This window comes from Vidua chalybeata, chromosome 3 (genome assembly GCF_026979565.1).
Source record: "Vidua chalybeata isolate OUT-0048 chromosome 3, bVidCha1 merged haplotype, whole genome shotgun sequence".
Classification (NCBI taxonomy): Eukaryota; Metazoa; Chordata; class Aves; order Passeriformes; family Viduidae; genus Vidua; species Vidua chalybeata.
Window position 1 is genome coordinate 12436209 of NC_071532.1, and position 19242 is coordinate 12455450.

The 19242-nt window shown below is 41.3% G+C and overlaps 1 protein-coding gene across 2 annotated transcripts in view; it reads right to left on the reverse strand.

Moving 5' to 3' along the window:
- Positions 1 to 3873: 3873 nt before the first annotated feature.
- The window catches only part of RASGRP3 (RAS guanyl releasing protein 3), a 58647-nt gene continuing 43278 nt past the window's right edge, over positions 3874 to 19242 (reverse strand). For both annotated transcript variants that reach the window (XM_053937174.1, XM_053937175.1), the window contains exons 11-17: positions 15313 to 15429; positions 12988 to 13103; positions 12058 to 12205; positions 8540 to 8576; positions 5983 to 6108; positions 5110 to 5474; positions 3874 to 4610 (exon numbers count right to left, since the gene is read on the reverse strand). In XM_053937174.1, coding sequence (XP_053793149.1) covers positions 4602 to 4610; positions 5110 to 5474; positions 5983 to 6108; positions 8540 to 8576; positions 12058 to 12205; positions 12988 to 13103; positions 15313 to 15429 — 918 coding nt within the window. In that variant the 3' untranslated portion in view covers positions 3874 to 4601. The remainder of the gene's footprint in view (positions 4611 to 5109; positions 5475 to 5982; positions 6109 to 8539; positions 8577 to 12057; positions 12206 to 12987; positions 13104 to 15312; positions 15430 to 19242) is intronic.

Genomic DNA, 19242 nt, shown 5'->3' on the forward strand with positions numbered 1-19242 from the left:
TGTTTCCCCTTTATTGTCCAGTAATTTCCTCTCTTGTCCACGTGGGTCTTTCCCACAACAGAGGAGAGAAAAACAAGTACAAAAAGTAGGAAAACACTATTGTAAAACCAAAGAAAGAGGGAGTCTGCCTATGCTGTGGGCAGGTGGAAGGTCATAACTCGTTTTCACACATGAAGCAGAGATGAAGGTGATAAGGCCTCTTTAAACTTTCCGGCATTAGCTCTACTCATGGAAAAAGCAGACTTTTTGGCTAAATTTCATACTGCCCCAGCAGTAGCCTTTTGCTGATGGCTTTTTCTGTCTCCTAGGACCAGACTGTCTGCAGCTGTAAACAGCACTTTAAATTTCAGCGCACACATTTTCCAATGAGTTTACCCTGTTGGCTGCAATGCTTATTTTGAAAATCCAGATCAGTGCTGATAACTCAAAAACTTTTTTCCAAAGTTGCATCCATTTCTGCAATGACCCTGCCAGCTCTTTTTCAAGGCTTTTTTGAGAAGTACTTGGAACTATTTTTTGTGCTGTATGGATGTTCATCAGTCAGCGGGCTGATGCTGAATGAAGCAAACCTTGATTAGATTTTCTTTGCGTTATAATAGTCACAAAACAAACAAACCCTTGTTTCTCCTGCCTCTACAAAACCTTCCTTTCCTTCCTGCTTTCCTTCCTCCATTGGGATCCCTTTCCATTCTTGGTGTCACGTAGAGAAAGAAAGAGTGTGCTCCTTAGCATGCTTCTTCCTGCATTTACTCTATCTTGTTACTTGTTCTCTCTTTTTGGTGGGGTTTGTTTTGTTTCGGAGTTTTTTGGGTTGATTGTTTTTGTGGGGGTTTGTTTTGTTGTTTTTTTTTTTTCCCCAGCCTCTGTCCAGTATACTTCACATGCAGCCTTCTTTCATGTGGAATATCTATTTCCCATGCAGATGCCTAAAGCTTCTAGAACTAGTGTCCAAGGCTGCAAGGATCCTCCTGTGGATGCTCAGGCTATCTCAGCCAAAGGCTTCTGGGCTTCCCATGAGGAAGACCTTGCGGGGGCACATAAGGCATGCTTTCACTTTGACTTCTGTAGAGGAATCCTTGAGCAACAGTCCACAGAGGTGACAGGCGGTTTAATTTTGGAAAAATGTAACATTTTAGGCAACGGCTGCCCCTAACCTTGCTCTGCAGCTCAGCTGATCTGCTGTACTGAAAGGGAAATGGCTCACCTTTCCCAGCTGGGGAAAATCCATGCTTCAGACTAGTTCTGATCAGCAAGCATATTCTCCCTGCCCAAGACTTCACCTGCCTGAGGAAGGTGCCTCTGAGAAGATACCTTCTGTCTAGGAAGATGTTTCTTTGTAAAGCTGGGTTTATTCTTTTAAAGCCTAAAAGCTGAGTAGGACTGGGAGTGGGGGGCAGAGGAGGGCAAGACTGTGGGGATGGTTAGAGCAGAGGAGAGAGATGGGGTTCAAACCTGGCTTTGCATTTCCCTCTGAGGGAGCCAGATGTCCCTCTGGCTCCTTGAGAAGCACTCAGGGCTACTCCATAAAGTTGGAAGCAAAGCTGAAGCTCCCTTATGTGCTACATGACGCTTTGCAGAGGTTTTAAACAAGCACAGAAAGTCCTAGTGGGTTTGGCTCAAACAACCTCTTACAGGGTCTATCCAAGCACTTGCATTTTTCACCTTATTGCTTGTATTCTTTGGCATTTGCAGATCAAGCTGTAAATAAGGTTTGACATAATCTTCTTTCTTTCCACTGTGTGGTGTTTTGGAGAGTTTGTTTCTTAAATAATCCCTCAGTCTCCCCCCATGTTTTTTAAAAGATCCTGAGACAGGAGAGAATGGATGGGGTGGAATTATCCAGCATCATTTGGGATTGTATCTGACTTTAGCTACTTCATTAATCCAGCATTCTTGTCATTATGACACACTTTCTCCTGGACACTCTCCTGGAATTGCTGTACTTCTAGCAGAGAGGATTTCACCAAGACCAGCAAAGACACACAGATCAGGCAAGAACTTCTTAAGTTAGAGAAAGCGAACAAGAAAGTCTTTGTTCCTTTGCCTAGATTGGGGAACTAAAATTGTTTTTGTGAAGAAAAGTCTTTTCCCTGTTCAGAAAAAGATATCCACTTGAAATAAGAAAAGAAAAATATTTTCTAAATTTTGTATATTCAGGCCTCCCCACAGCAAAAAAAAAAGCTCATCTTATATCAACTTCTTAAAATGTTTGTTCAAGCCCTGTCAGCTCTCCCTACTCAGATTCTTGTTTTGGAACTAGGAGATCCACATTCTGTAAACAGCCTGTGAATGCTTTTTTTAATAAATTATTACATTGTCTAAGATAAATCTATCCCTTTTTGGCAGTGTGGGGTGTGTGTGTGCGAAAAAATGGCTGCATTTCTACCCAGTGTATTTCTTGCTTTCAATGGCTGTGAACACTTACTGCCAACAACACACTCTGTGCTCCCCTTTCTTAAATGCCTGTAGCAAAGGGTTTCTAGCTGTACCAGGTACTTTAAATTTTCACTTATTCCTTTTCAATTTCAGGAAGAATTTCTTCATGGTTGGGGTTGTTAAGCATTGGAATGGACTGCCCAGGGAGGTGGTGGAGTCACCATCCTTGGATGTGTTCAAGAAACAACTGGATGTGGCATTTAGTCCCATGGTTTAGTTGACAAGGTGATTGGTCGAAGGTTGGACTTGCTGATCTTACAGTTCTTTTCCAACCTTAATGATTTTGTGATTCTCCTTGGAGGCTGCAATATTTTGCCTAGCAGGATCAGTTGTGTGAGCCTGCAGACTGTGCTTGATCTGCAACTGCTGCTGAGGTAAGTATATAACTGACTGAAGTTACCAGGCTTGCAAGAGATTTATTGATGAGATGCTAAGTCAAGAGCTACAAATAACTTTTAAAATCCTACAGGAAACAAGCTGAGGTCTACAGACTAAATGCTGGTCAAAACTATGTGATGTTAAGAATGAAGTTGCTCATGAACATTTCATTTATAGAGCATTAAAAGGCTTATCTCAACAGATCCATCAGAAGGCTGGATTGTAACCAAATTTCTCTATTCAAATTCTCCACCAAACCATTTTCACTGTGAGCAAGCCGTGAGCTGTAACGGTAGCTGTGCGGTCAGCTGGCTGTGACCCGTCAGCTGACCTGCCACAGGAAATAAAGACCATGGTTTTGCTAATGCTTGTTCTTTGCCCGCAGAAGTATAAGAATGAAGTGTGCTTCTGGCCCTCATCCTAGTTTGGAAACCAGTGCTTATTCCTCTTGAGTTTACAACAGTAAAGAGAATGTTTTTTTAAATTTTTTTTATTTCCACAGATTTACTATTGCTAGTGGTTGTGCTGGAAAACAAACCTGCAGGATGTAAGGATGCAAACCTGGGCAGGTATCATGTAGTCCCAGTGCACTTTACAGTCAAATTTACACAGAGGAGTGCAGCTGTCAGTTTTGTGTTAGGGAAGTCTATGAAATTACTCTCATCTTGAAGGCTTATAACATGTTGAAGGGGGCAATAACTTGAATTTTGTAGGACATCTTGTAACCAGGTGTTATATCAGAGCGTGTGCTACATATGCACACACCCACCCCTGTTGTGGGGAGATGGGATAAGAAGACTAACATGTGTGCCAGTTTTTCAGGTTTGAGCTTTGTGGTGTTTTGTTTTTCTCTCTTTTCCCAGATGAGGACTGTCCTCTTTCAATAACTTAACAGTTCTAGGAAATGCAACTTCAAACCAGACCATTATAATTCAGGTGCTAGATCCTACCTTAGCAATCTGCTGATCTGGAGATTGCTCTTCAGAACATTTAGTCTTAACATGTACAGCTTTCTAACCAGAGAAAAGTACCACATCCACATATATACACACACACACATTTAAAACTAAAGTGTTTATTGCATGCTAATGTTACCATAATCAGTGCTGGCAAAGATGACCCTTCTCCATTGTGGTGTAACCAGAAAAACACATAGTGTCTTGGAATTCCTTCAGTCTCAGCCAGCTGCTGCCTATTTGAAGGATCCTCAGTCTGGGAACCGATATCACTGTGCTGAACACCAATATGTTCACTGTAGCAATGTAAACACGGCCAAAATTCAAAACCTCAGGTGTGTAAAGAACTTCAGTATAGAGGACTTTGTGAGAGATTTTTGTTTGAGATTTAATCAACACACAATTTTCCTTAAATGATCATTGTAAGCCTCGGGAAAGGAGTGTTATTGAACAAACTTGGATGCTTGGCTTCTGTCCTCACCATTGCTGTTGCTGGCAGACATACTGAAATGATGCAGTGCATTTAAAGAAGGCCGAATATATCCTCACTGGCGTGTAGAGGAAGTTTCCACAGAAGTCATACAAAAGAAAACAATGAGCACAGAGATCCGTTCTGCTGAGGCTGTGCAATGTTCATCGAAATGGCTTACTCGTGAGAAAATAAATAGTGCCTTATAACACCTTTCAGCTAAGAAAACAGGGCAATGATTGGGTTTAAAAGGATGAGGTATGGGAACACTCCTTATGGCCAAATGTGGTCTGTGACAGTCCATCAACTGTACTACTTGCTGTAGTTGTCATCTTTAGTTTTCTGTGCGTCAGGGTGAGCAATCAGCTATCCTGTAAGCAGAAGAAAATAAGCATTTACATACTGGCAGAGATGGTCAATAAAAGCATGAGGCTTCAGAAGTATAAACTTCATGGATGACAACAACAGACATCAGATCAATACCCTGGCCTGGACTCCTGTATTTGTCAGAATGGTAATTGTTGTGAGTCTCTCATGGAGCCCTGAACTGTGCAGTGCAAGGGTACAACAGCACAGAAGGTGGCCAGATATCCACCAGGTTATTGGTTTTCAAAATGAGAAGTACCCAACTACTAAAAAGCACATACTGACATCAGAACCCAAACTGCCAGTTACAGTGTCATAGTAGATGTGTAGTGCAGTGTAGAAAACAGGGATCTGTGGATAATTCAGCATTCTTCTGAAAGTGACTCTTGTGCAAGACTCAATGACAAATTTGAATGAAAAAGCATCCTGAAATCCATTAAATAATCTTATGAGACTTCAGACTGTAGCAGATTTTAAACTGTTTTGGCTTCTTCTGGAACTCACCTCAGATTCTTGTCTTTCTGGGAGGGTTTCTATTCCATTGTGATCCTGTATATCTTGTGGGGCTTCAGCTTCTAGCTCTACATCAGCCTGCATGTTGGGCTTTTCATTCTCCCACTTTGCAAAGCCTTTGTTCTTCCCAGCTTTTCCATGGAATTTGGACTTCATTTTTGGGAACGTATGGGAACCCGAATCATTCCAACCTGGCTCATGCCAGAGTGGTTCTGTCTGTGTTGCTTGGCTGGTGGTCACCCGCTGCAGCCGCACGGAAATTTTCTGTGAAGAGCCAGTGACAAGGGTGATAGCTCTACCATCAAGGTCCTGGTGTTCTGCAGCAACACTGGGAAATTCAAATACTTCATCTTGGACTGAAAGAGAGGGTAGAATTGTTTTGTTTAAGTATTCTGGTGTTTTCGAGAAGGTAACAAGCCTGGGGAAGAGTGGGGAGGTAACCCCTTGTATGAGGCAGTGCTATAATTATCAACATCCATATGCTGCTTGGAAACTGTTTTTGACACTGTGTGCATAGATCTTACTGCCTCACCATCTGCATGGTTGGGGGTAAGACAGTGCTAGAATTGTGTCCTATGTCTCCTTGCTCCTAAGTGACAAAAAAGGAGAAATATAATTTCATTTCTTTTCAGCTGGGATAGGGGTGCTAGTAAGGAGGATAACGAGCCTTAGACAAGACACCTAAGGCCATCACTGGAGAAAAGGATGTAATTTGAGGAGTGAACACAAGCCATAGTGCAGCAAAAAGGACAGGTGTTGCTTTGTGTGTTGATACAAAGGAAAAATTAAAAATGGCAGCAAGAACAACTGGCCACTAGAGAGGATTCCAGAAATGGTTTAAAATAGGAGGAAAACTGTTCTTACCTGGAGGCAGAGATGGACTGCTAGGCAGAGACCCATGGTTGCTGCCTACTGAAGTTCCTCTGGAAAATTTCCTGCAAGCCAGCACAAGCAGGTCTCTGCATTGCTTGTGACAGTTGGCACCGCAATCTGTAAAAAAAGATATTGCCAACTCATCAAATGGAAAGCCACAACTATTTGGTAATCCCTCAGGGCTATTAGCAGGCAGATACCAAGAAAGGACTTTGAAAGAACAAAAAAGTTTGACAAGAAGGTGTGAAGGGTGTTACAGAAAGGGATCGTTTGGTGTGAAGTGCATTACAAAAAAAAAAAAAAAAATCATTTCCATGACAGCCAGTAGTAGAAAAATGGCAGCAGAAGAGAAGAGGGAAGATGATATTTTAATCATAAAATAGTCTCAAGGAAGAGATGTGGAATGATATGATCATGTGTATGCCCTACATAAAACTTCTGCTCTACTGCATGAATCACCCCAAGAGGGGGGTTATTTATGTGGCTGGCTTTTATTTGACCCAGCAGGGCTCATTATAGTAAACAGGTTTGGTTAGAAGACACCAGAGCATCCATACCCCAAGCATCTGGAAGGACTGCTGGAGGTCAGTGTAAACTACTGTAGGTTAAAACTAGTCTAAGTAGCTCAGTAAGCAACATTAGCACATGAATGAGCTCTGCAGAAGTGTATCATCTACTCAGAAAAGACTTTTTGAGTACCTGCACCTCTGTTGGGATTTAAATCACTGTGGATACATCATCACTAGGTACATTTATCTGAAGTATGGCTGGAGTATGGATCTTATATGCAAGAAAGGGCTGAAGGGTGGAGGACGTGTCCCAAGCACAGTCTCGCTCTCCTCTGTATTCTTTTCCGTTGTTTAAAAATTCTCATCTCCCTTATTTCTCTGTTGCTGCTCCATAGCCCAACATTTTGCTCTAGGTGAGCATTGTCAAGGTGCTGCATTTACAGCTCTGCTGTAGGAACTACAGGGCTCAGGGCAGCAGCGCTGGCATGATGGGTGGGAGTTCTGCTTTCTGCCAACACCTTGTTCATATGACTAATGCAGTAGTCCATGCCCAGCTCTGGCTTTCTCTGCCTCAAAGGTAACACACTCCCTCAGATACAATAAAGATCTCTCTTGAAGTGCAGGACTCCTTCTATCACTTGCAGACCATGCAGTCTAGCTTTTATCTCATAACTCACAGTGCTGGAGTAAGCAGCAGGCCTGGAAGGAGGAACTCCCTCCCTCTCCCTGCTGTGTTCAAACAGAGGATGACACCTCTGTGCTAAAGGCAGAGTTCATCCCTAATGAGTGTCACACTGCAGTGATGCTGGAACACAGAGCAGCTGGTAGCTGCTGCAACAAAAGGCAGGCACCCTCACACTTGTTGTCCACTGCAGGATCTGAGCAGCTCTGCTCTCCTACTTTCATGCTTCATTGCCTGTAACTTTGACTTTACAGAACCACTTTTGCTCAGTCTCCACTGGGCCACTGCTACAGGCAGTGATGCAGGACAGAAGCTCAACTTTCAGATCTCAGATTGAGTTTACAGGTTGGTGTGACAAAACTTTACCTTCCTTTCCTCATCCTACCAGTAAAACTGTAGACTGCAACCAGCCCATTCAAAGCTTCTAAAATGACAGTAATCAGGAATATCTGAATTACATATGTTGATTTAGCCATGGACATTTTTCCCATCCCACTCTGAGGAAGAGAGGTTTGTGGCTGGAGAGAGACAGGAGTATGGTGTATCCTAAAAAAAATTACTGTGAATTCTTTATCTTTCTCCTTGGAGTCTGTGTAAGACTAAGTGAAAAGAGTAAAATGTGAATCTTCCCCTTTGAATAACTGAGATGTAGCTGCAGCTATGAAAATCATAGCCCTTCAGCAAGAATTGGGCTGCTTGAGAAATAAATAAATCCAGGATTTTAAAGCTAGTGAGGACCACTGTAATGCCCTTTTTGGTCTGAACTGCTTAATAAGAAATTATTTTATGAAGGCAAAGGAGAGGGATGTAAGAGCTCTAGCATTTTTATGAGTTGAATGTCTGAAGAAGATCTTGCAATGAGATCTGCTGGGCAGTTAGGAATTAAATATTTCTCTGTTTCTACCTCAGCCACTATTAAATTGCATGTAGGCTTCACTACAGGCACATGGATGTACATGGATATACAAACAACAGTTTGTTGTTTGCCAGCAGACTTTTTCCTGACCTGAGTCTCAGGGGATATATTTCAGGATGTCTCCATGTTAGGATAAGAATACTTGGTTTTCCAATTTACAAGGTCTTTACTGGTAGAAAGTGACAGCTCATGGAGTCAGGGGCTGCTTTGGACCTTTATCTCACAGAATCTGTGCATTCCTACTGCATTCTAATGTAGTAGTGTGTATTCTAATGCAGTGAAACTTCATAGTGTGCCAGCAGTCACCGCTCATGGACAATACCAAATGTAGATGTAGGATGTGTTTGAACATATGCCATTTTAGTTAAAGGTATAGTGGACTAACTTGCTCTAAACCCCACCAACCATAGCTTGAAAAAAATCCTTGTAATATTTATTTACCTTTGCATTTGTAGCCTTGTTTGATTATACCCCAGAGCTGCAAAGAAAGACAAAAGAATGTCAAGGAATTAGAAAAGAAAGCTGGAAGGAAAACAAGGTCACAACGAGGAAGTACCAATGGCTACAAAAGCACAAACAGGATGCAACTGCTCTTAACACCCTTCCTGTCAGGCAGACCTCCCCCTCTAGTTGTGATAAGACTTGTGTGGCTTCTCCCTTACTTCTGCTACTTACTTGTAGTAATGGGACTACCAGAGAAACAGAGACACAGATGACTTTTGCTTCCAGGATTGGGTTAAAACGTGCTATCATACCAAGCTCAGTGAAAACAGCAGAGCACATTTGGCTTCTAGGCCCCCTTCATGTTATTTGCAGAATTTCCTGTGTATGTCCATTCTCCAGACACATCACTGACCCATAATATTCAAACACAGCAGAAGAAAACACCACTGGGGATAAAAACTAGGTTCTCAGTTCCCATATGGGTTCCCAGCACACCTAGCCATAGCAATCTGATTTGTGCACCTACCTTTTCCAACTTAAAAAAAAGCCCCAATCCAAAGAGATGAAGAATGAAACAAGCAGAAAAGCCACTAAATTCCATCTTTGCCTTCCCTCAGAAGCTGTTCTTGTCGACATACACTTGCAACTACCAAATGCTAAACATCCAAGGGCCAGTGTGTGTGGTCCCACATTTGGGAAGCTTTCACTGCCACATGAGCAGGATTGCTTGGAAACAGGGAAACTCCCTAGTAAATTGTTTTCTCTGTACTCAGAAGCACTGTATCTACAGCCACGGCATTATAAAAACAAGCATTTCCACTCCTGAGAAGCAGTGAGAGGAAGGGGCAGGTTTTCTAACTCCAGCATAAAAGGGAAAAAACTGAGGACTCTGGTGTTTATTTTTCCTGAAGTCATTCACCAGGGAGGGTGAGCACATCCAGGCAACTGAAACTGTGTGCATCTCCTCACCAGATTTATAAGTATCCATGCACAGAGAGCAGGGGGTGAATATGGCCATTAAAGAAAGGTTCAAAAGGAAGAGATGAAGATCATTCAGAATACAAAGAAAATAATAATATACACAGAATGGAAAGACTCTGGGTGAAATAAAAACCACCCCACACACTGCACAAAAGAAATAGCAAGCAAAAATGGGGCTCTGGAGAGAGCAGAAATAGATTGGACTAGGTAGAAGAATGGTGAACAAAAGAATAGAAAGGACAACAGTAGGAGCTGGGTCCATAGAAGGCCTGTGGCTCATTATTTTCTTGCTAATGCCATATATGTGCACAGTGATCGCAGCTGCTGTGCTCAGGCAGTGACAGGGGAGCACTTCAGTCCCCCTTGAAAGAGCAGAGATTACCTATTTTCCCAGATCTCTTTTACAGGATCACTTTAAGAGACATGGATTGTTATTTCATTTAAGCTCTAATGTGTTCCCACTGAAGATCTCTATCCTCACCCTTTACCTTCTTATCTCTGTACCTTCCTCCCACTCAAATTTGGCACCACTGTTGTGCTTACACACCACAGTGGAAGTTTAGCTGAAGTGTCATGTCATGAATTCTGACCTAAAGCTCTGAGTGTGTCTGACACAGCTTTGCTGCAAAGCTGGCTTGAGCCAGCTCCAAGGTAAGAGGATCTGTGCAAATTCAGATTATGAAGTTTAGCAGGACGGCTTAGCATGGCTACCCTGCCGTGTGGTGCAACTCAAGCTTTGGGACGGAACTGTGACTGGCCATGAGCATATCAACTTTCTGCTGCTTAATGGCATTAGGTATTAGCTTGACCTTCAAAGTTTGTAGCATTGTGTGCATTGCACTGTCACGTCAATTCATCCTGCTGCATGGTCAGTGCACATTATTTTGACTGTGAATCAGTGCATCAGTTTGAAATTAGGTTTCCACCCGTGGATGAGTTTCCAGCTCTGAAATGCAGAACAAATATGCAGCAGATTCTGTACTTGGTTTCTGTCCTATCAGTCCAACTCATCCACAGAACAATGCCAATGACTTCAGTTAGCTGACAGGAAAAATTACCTTATTTCCATTTCCTGTACAACCCCTTACTCATTTGTATTCCTGCAGTGATGTAATCAGGGAGACATGAAAATTCTAACAATGGCCAATTAGAAAATTGATGCAGGAGAAAAATATCTACAGGAGAGGATGTTTCAGGGCAGTCCCTGGGCCTTGCTTTGCTGTGGAAGCCTTCCAAACACGCACTGAGTGTCACGAACGCAATGATGTCTTCACAGGGCAGCCTGGAACAATAGGCTCAGGCCAGTGGCTGTCCCTGCCCCATGGGTCTGCTGGAGCTGTCAGCTTGAGACCCACCAGCACGCTCCTACGTCAGCACTGACCATGTTGCTGCCAGTGCTTTGGCAGTTCTAGCGGAAATAGGCGGAATTCCTTCTTCCCCGTGGCATTAATCAGCAGCAGCAGTTGCGATAGGGGCTTCAAGCATCCGACCAAAACTGACACATCGCAAAAGAAGTGAGTGGAAAATGGGAGCATGGGCTAGAGCGGGAAGGCCAGAGCAGGTCTGAAAGGAGGCACATTTTTGTGCTTTGCAGTGCTGTTGTTGTTACTTTCAACCATGAAGAAATACTGCTTAGCGGAAAAGATCACGGAATAAAGTTACCGCCGAGTGCAGAGGCAGATCTGCTCTGGAGAGCAGGGACAGGGTCTGAGTTTACAGCCTGTTATGTGAGCCACACACAAGCAGAGGACATGGCCCTCTGCCCTTACTGCTTTAGCTGTCTAAATGTGGACATTTGATTTCAGCCAAGTGTGTCCATTAAAGTAACCTCTATATCATAGTAATTCTTTACTACATTTGGTTTGAAGTGGAAACCTTAGAGAAGGTTTACAAGTAACACAAATGCCCACAAAATGAATGCTTCCCCAGATATGTAGAGAACACTCTAATAAGTGACATCTGGTAAGTTATGGCTGGGATAAAAAGCAAATTAAAAAAAACCTCCAACTAATAAATTCTAAAAATTCTTATCGTACAGAACTACTGGAAGCACTTTTGATTTCTTTACCAAATTAGAAGATCTGTTAATTCAATAGAGGGAAAATTAGGGCTGTCACAGCCAGTCGGAGAATTATGAACATATCTATGTTGCCATGTGCAATTTCCTGAGAAAGAACAGCTTTTGCCTCATCTACATCCTTTGCTCCAGACATCTATTTTCCCTTGAGCTTGTTTACATGGGAAATCAAGCCAAATTAAAGAACTTAAGATAAACCAAGTAAGACCATTCATATAGTCTCTAACATCCTTTAGCTAATGTAATTTTTTCCCCCTCAACAGAATGGCAGTTTTCAGAAACCACTAAATCAAAACTGGATAGCACAGCTACAACATGAATAAATGTTTTGTGCTTCTGCACCATGAGATATTATTTGGCCAAGAGACATTAGCAATGTATGGAGCCAGTTCCACTCCATATACATTAAAGGCTAAAAGTTGTTTTTAAGATATGCTATTATTAAAATCATACTTACAAATCCTGCACAGTGCTCGCAGAAAGTTGGTTTAAGATAGGTCATCTCCTGAAAGTTATGAATAAACCCTGGTCCCATTTTACACTGAAACTGTGATTTAGCTCTCAGAAAGTAAGCCATCATTTCTTCTTTGCTTATAAGACCATCTCTGTAAAGGGAAATAAAAAAGTAGAGTAGATCTATCACTGCTCATAGGACTGAAAATTTTGGGGTTTTCTCATTGCAGAAAGCATGCAGCACACAAAGGACATCCTTTGAAAGAGCTGCAGCAGTCCTGGAAGGAAAAAAAAAAACAACCTTACAGCCTTTGTGGTTCTTATCTTTCTTTAAACAGTAACACTGAACCTTGTTATCTCACCTGTTAGTGGCATGAGAGCACAGACCAGGCCACTGAATGAAGGAACTTGACTTACTGCTCACACAGAACAAGTGGTTATGCCTCTGGCTGGCCACCAGCCTTCACAGTCAAAGAGATTCTGGATAACAAGAATTATCAAGCCCAACTGGCTAGGAAATGGATGTTATATATACCTTCTAGAGTATTTGTTACCCCCTCTCTGCTACAAGAACTCATTTCTCATGTGCTGTAGAGAACTTATTTGTATCATCAGTCTGATGCCTGGTTTGGATAGAGTATCTCCACTGCAGTTTCACAGTACTCTAGGGTTTTGACGCAGTCCCAGCAGGAATTTGTCATGCAACTATTACATAAAGGATTTTTAAATTACCAGGTAAAGCAGGTAACTCCAACCTAGGACTTAAAGAACTGACTAGAGTATAAGAATTTAAATTATAATAGAATTTGGCTTTCAGTAATCTTGTCAGGCACAAGAAACTTGGAAGCCACTGTTTCTTCAATATTTGTATTTTCTGAATTTTAAAACTGAGGAAAAGGAGAAAAAACCACCACAAAGAGATTTCCAAACTTACTGGTCTTTGTCCAGCACACAGAAAGAGTCCAAGAAGGGGAAGTTGGCAGCTATACTCTCAAAGTCTTCCTGAGATATATAACCATCATGGTCATGATCGTAGTTCCTAAAGACAGACTGGGGGGAGGGAGGAAAAATATTATTGTACTATTATCTAGCTTATCCTGTGTTTATACCAGCTTCTTCAACATTATAATTACATGTAAACTAATGTTTTATTCAGCTATTCAGATGCTCTGTTGCATCTGTTTTATTCCTTTTATTTTCCTTAGTATTTCAGTATGCATATTATTGGACTCTACAGGAAAAATGGCTGATTTTTAAAGAAAATTTGACATCAGCATTTATCTAGTGATGATCCTCCACATGTTTTCACGTAATTATTCTTGCTTTACTTTTCTTTTTTGATGGAAATGTCACTAAAATTCTGCCCCAGGTGATGACATATTCCCGTTGCTTCATTAAGTACACTTTTTAATCATGAAAAAAAAGAAGAAATAAAACAAAAACAACAGCAGATTTCCCATGAGTATTTCAGATGGTTTTGGCTTAATTTTTCTTTTAGGTGGTCACCTCTACTCTGCCACAGTACTGTTTCACTCTATTTTGTTTACTAATATTTTGACACCCCAATCATGAGCAATTTGTGTCTAACAACCATTCTCTTCCATCAAACCAGCCCAATCCACCACTAAGTAAAAACAGACATGGGATAAAATTTAAAGGTCACATACAGTGATGGGTGCCCTCTTTAGCTGCTAAGGAGTTACAGTATTCTGTCCTCCTGTTTGCAGAGATGTGCAAGTGGTGTTAAAGTTACGTGCGATGCTGATGGGAAAAGCATGAGTGTCAAAGTCAACATGACAATCTGAGAGGCACAGAGTGAAGTACAGGCTCCTTCACTAGATTAAAATGTTGTTGATAAAGACATTACATCAATATACCGAGACTCCTGAAATGGCATCTGTAGTGTCCGTGTTTTAACAAGAACCTGATGAAACCCATTTCTATGAAATGACTGTTAACAATGACTGGCAGACCTCAAAAAAACATCATAAAGAAGGAACTAAAACACAAACTCAAGTAGTATTCAACACTTTTTGTAATAAAAACAATGGCTAAAAGCAGAACTCAAAGCAGCAAGTAAACAACAAATACTGGCAAAATGAAAACAGTTGTAGAGTGGTGTGAGCCTTTTAGTAAGCTGTATCCATAAAAGCTCCAAACCATGTTTCAATTCTGTCAAACTCAAATCACATGTCCTGAACCAGGCCAAAATTGTGGAATGGGGATCTGCAACTCCCTCAAGTACAGGAACAAACATAAACTCCCACCCAGCACATTCTGGAAAGATTAAGGAATTGTGACAGACTTCTTATTAACAAGCTATCAAAGAGAGGTTTGGATGTGGAGTAACTTTTATCAACACATATGGCCCTGACAAAAGCAATTCAGGAAGAGCATGTACATTTCTGGCATCCCACATTAGAAGAAAAATTAAATTATTTTTAAAAAAGGGCATGTACAAAAAGTAAACTACAAGATATATTTGAAATCAGGGTGAGAGAACTGAAGAGTTTATTTAGCTTATCTTAACAACATGACCCCAATTAGTGATCTGTAACACAGACCAAATCAGAAGGTAATAGTTCCTCTCAGAGATACTTATTAATTTGTAGAAAGCAGAAAGAAAAGTTCAGTCTCTGCAGAGGAATCTAGAGGTGTTTAGCTTTGTTTACATTACCTAGCACAAGACATCACCTTCTAAACTGGAGCTCTAATTCTGCATGACCTCGTGTCTGCATTTTTAAAGTGACACCAAGACAATGCTATCTTTACCAGAGCATGTTCTTATACATAACATGCTCTGGATAGTAAACTAACAGCACGTTGAAAATCAGAAATAGAGTTTCCAGAAAAGTTCATTGGACCTCTGGTCCAACAAGGTCTGAGACCTTGTTTCTGAGTTGCTTTCTTTTCAGCTGTCTGTTACCAGACATGAACTGTGTGGCTAGAGCTGTAGAAACTAAACTTTGCACACTGAATTTATATTTGCTAGACAAACCTATTAAACAGCAGCCAGGTTTTGGATGCTTCTGAAAGTCTGCTCCTTTGCACCCAGAATCCTGTTTATTAGTCCCATTGCTGACTGCAGGAATAAAATAAATATTTCTGAACATATCAATGTAATGGCTCAAATATGTTATGGTATGTCTGAAATTCACCCCAACCATAACAATCTCATTATAAGCTTGAAATTAATTATAATGATGAACATATCAAATCTACCATTCTCTTAGGCCAGTGTAATGTTCCAAATACTTACATCCACCAGTTTCCGTATGTGCTTGTTGATGACTGTAGGGTCAGGTTTAGGTACCACTCCAGATGCCCACTCCAGTGGCACTACTGGCTTGTTGGGGGTGGTCGGGGAGGTAGGCTGCTGAGAGATGGATCAGAACACAAGGATTTTCAAATCTGAATTAAGAAGTCTGATTTCCCAGTAAAAGTGGCTCAAAATGTCAGAGCTACAACGGCAAACTACTGGAGTACTCATGCTGTAAAAATGTGCTTAGCAAAACATCAGGCAAGGTTTTAAAGGGCTTCACTAACAGCTTCAGTCAGGTTCTTTGTAGCACCTTGCAGCTACACTGCCACCACCCAGGGAGGTCAGAAGCAAACCCAAGCACTTTCCTCACTGACACCTCCAGAGGGTTCAACAGCAATGAGTCTTGAAAGAAGAGGGAAGGAAGGAGTGTCTGTGGGATTTGTGAACACAATGGGCCATCAGAAATAGGTAAGCCCAGAAACCTGCTTTGCTCCTCAGTAAAACCTCTGAGGAGCTCACCACAGTCTGCCCCCAGCTCCCCGCTGGAGAGACCATGCCCAGAAGCCCCACCAGGGACTGCCTCAGCCTGAATAAGCTCATGCTCCTGCTCTGTGTGGCACCAGCAGGACAGCAGGATCCAGAAGCAAGGCAGAATTGTGCTCAGCAATCCCGCTGGTTTCCAGCTGAGATGTGCCAGGATGCACATCTTGGTTCATCTAGGCAGTTTGAGTAGAAAGGCTCTAACCTTTGACTTGTTCTGCAAATAACACCAACCAGACTTTTATTTTAAAAACATCTTGGTCTTGACAGAATAGTAACTGACAGCTCACTGGATGCACAGACTTCACAACCTGACTCTTTCCACACCATTGCAGTGCTTTGGGAGTAGCTTTGGAATGCAGCTCACATTCTTCAAGTAGAAAATATAGGACAAACCTGAACACATTTTCAGGTAAGGATTCAAAAATAACTAGTTAAGTATGAAAAACAATGCAAGACAAACTGGCCTTTCCCTGCATCTGCCACTGGACATCTAGCAGGTGAAGCAGTGTCAAGCAGAAAAAGTTCAGTGTGTTGTGGATCAGAAGGGAAAGGGTCCACAGTCTCAGAAGGCCGCTGTGTTAGTTGATGAGCAAAGAATCTGGGTCTCATTTGTCTCGCTCTGAATTGGTGTGACTTGAAAGGGAGACAATTAAGACATGTAAAGATGTGTATCATTTATATAGCAATGGTATTGTAGACTTTGGCATCCAGATGAGAAATGGTCACAGGTTCTTATTTTACTGTGTTTGGTTGGAAAAGAAAAAAAGGATTTGTTAGTGGGTTGCTTTATTAATTTGGCTTTTCCTTTTTAAGTGTTAGAACAGCTTTTATCAACACCTTGATAGATTTTGACTCATACAAATGTGCACAAGTACGTTTGGGAGGAAAACACCCCTATATCAACAAAATTCAATTTTCATAAGAAGTACAGTGAACCTGAACATCCAGCTCTATCTGCCAAAAGCACGGACTCAAATATCCTTATTAAAAGTGTCAGTGTGGTGCTAGACTACCAAGACCTCACAGGGAGCTTTTAACCTCTGCTGGTCTGAGTGCACAGTGACAGAAAGAGACTGGATTCCCTGGAGCCTTCCTCTTCCTTCTGGGCTATTTCATTTGAAGTCTGACTCAATTTTTATGTTTTTTTGACAAGTTGCAATGAAAGCCTCATGTTACTGATCACTAACCAAAGGGAATGATTTGTTCTTCTATTGCACTCATAGACTCAAATGAACAACAGTGATTTTATTTCTGCATTTGAAATGCATCCTATGAGGAAAGGTGCTAACTGGCTGTCCAGAGACTACCAAGCTGAATTCATGAAACGTTCCAGAACGCTGTATCTGGCCATGCACTTTGTGATTCAGACTGTATTTCCCATTTATTTTACCAGCACAGGGACCATGGTATTGTAGACTGCGAAAGCATTTTCGGATGTTTGCAAACAGCTATGTATTTTGGCACTGAAGTGAATTCTACTGAAAACCAAAAAAAATGACCTAAGTGCGTCATTAGTGGCATAATTGCACCAGGCAGAGCTGTCCTCTAGATAACAGCTGTATTCGTGAAAACTCCCAACAAGAAGATCGCTAATGGGTGTGGAAAAGCAGGACACTGTGACAAGGAGGTGCTATACTACAGCTGGTTGTCATTCCTCAGAGTTTCTTTAGGCTGCTATACTGACTGAAGGGTCAGTATAGCACTGAAGGGTCTCCTCCCAGTTTTAGCAAAAGGAAAGTCTTGCTCAAGTCCCTGTTGACAGCAAACTCATATGCTAACAGATCAGCTTCACTTTTGCCTCGAAAATGATTGCAGCAGCATGAGGCATTTCCTCTATAGTGCACCTGCATGGGAGTGGTACCCATATAACAATAAATCAAGGAGCAGTTAGAATGACATAACTATGCTGTCATGTTGCCTTTGACAAGTTTTTCCACATACAAAAGCCCTACAGATTCTTTCCCCTGCAACAGAGCCTGTGTGCTTTGGCATTCCATCAAAGAGAAGTAAGCTTCAAATAGTCTGGCTTCTGTCGATTCAGCTGCAGCTTTTTACCCATCAGGGTGCTGCAACAGTTCAATGTCACTGGCTATTCATTGATCCTTATGCAGGAGTCTCCCACAACTGCTGGGCACTGTTAAAGTTCGCAGCATTGTCTATATTGCTTTTGTCCTGCTTAAAGCTCAGGCTGGAGATCAAAGCAGCAATGTGATAATTTTCTTCATTTACAGTAGCAGTCTGTTAGTCCTTCCACAGCACAGGACCGTGACATTTCAACTTTGCTGGCAGTAATGAGAGCATGAGGGACCCAGCAAGACTGAAATAAACAATTGTTGTGGTCAAATCATATCCAACAAGGACTGGAGACTCAGTAATGGAATTTCAAATGTTCAAGCTGAGCTAGTGTTGACTGTGGAAATATTCATTAGTTTTCTTATCATTGCTCATAATACATCACCGGGAGCACACACACAGTCCTCAAACTGGTCTCCAAGAGTGATGAACAATTTTAAACCTCAGAGAAGCCTTATACTTGGAAATTAAAGGGTTCTTCTTCCTTGCTTGCTTTTAAGAAAGCTTGAAAACCTTAAAAAGCACTGGAATGCATAATCTCAGACTCCTGGACCCTTCTCTCACCCCCTGTGAAGCATTTCCAGCCACTCTCAGCTTCGGCTGCTGTCAGACTTGAGAGGGCTCAGCCTGAGAGCATCACAGGCTAGATATGAAAGGTAATAAGAATGTTAATACACTGAAGAAATGCTCAGAGGAAAGCAGAGTCCCCAACCTTTGCCAGCAGAAGAAAGTGAATAATTAATACTTGAAGTGGAACTCAACTATTAATTATGAGGTTTATCTGTATCCTTTGACTTTCAAAAATAAAGAAAAATGCATGAATGCAGTATTATATTTAGTTGCACATAACCAAATAAAGATTAATATCTACTGTCATCTGTTTAAACATTGCTTGAGAGCCCAAGATGCAGCCAATTATATCTAACCAAACAGTTTTAAAATACTACAGTAATTATTTGCCTTGCCTTAAACAAACCTTTTAACTCAGTTGTTTTATGTAACTGCACCAGCATCCAGAAAATCAGCTAAGGGTCACACAATAAATAATTGATATAAACTTATAAAAGATTATATATCTAAAGCAGAACTTTGTTTTCCAGGACTTGTAGAGGTTTTGTTGAAAAATAATTAACAGTGACATCTGGCATGTTCCACTATTTATTTCTCCCAATATGTACTAAAACCTATAAGTAGTTCCTGTGTTTTCTACACAAATATAACACTAAAAAGCTTTATATATATATATATATATGAATAAAGAAACACATTAACTGTCATTTAAAAATTTAATCAACTGCATGCAGACAAAAT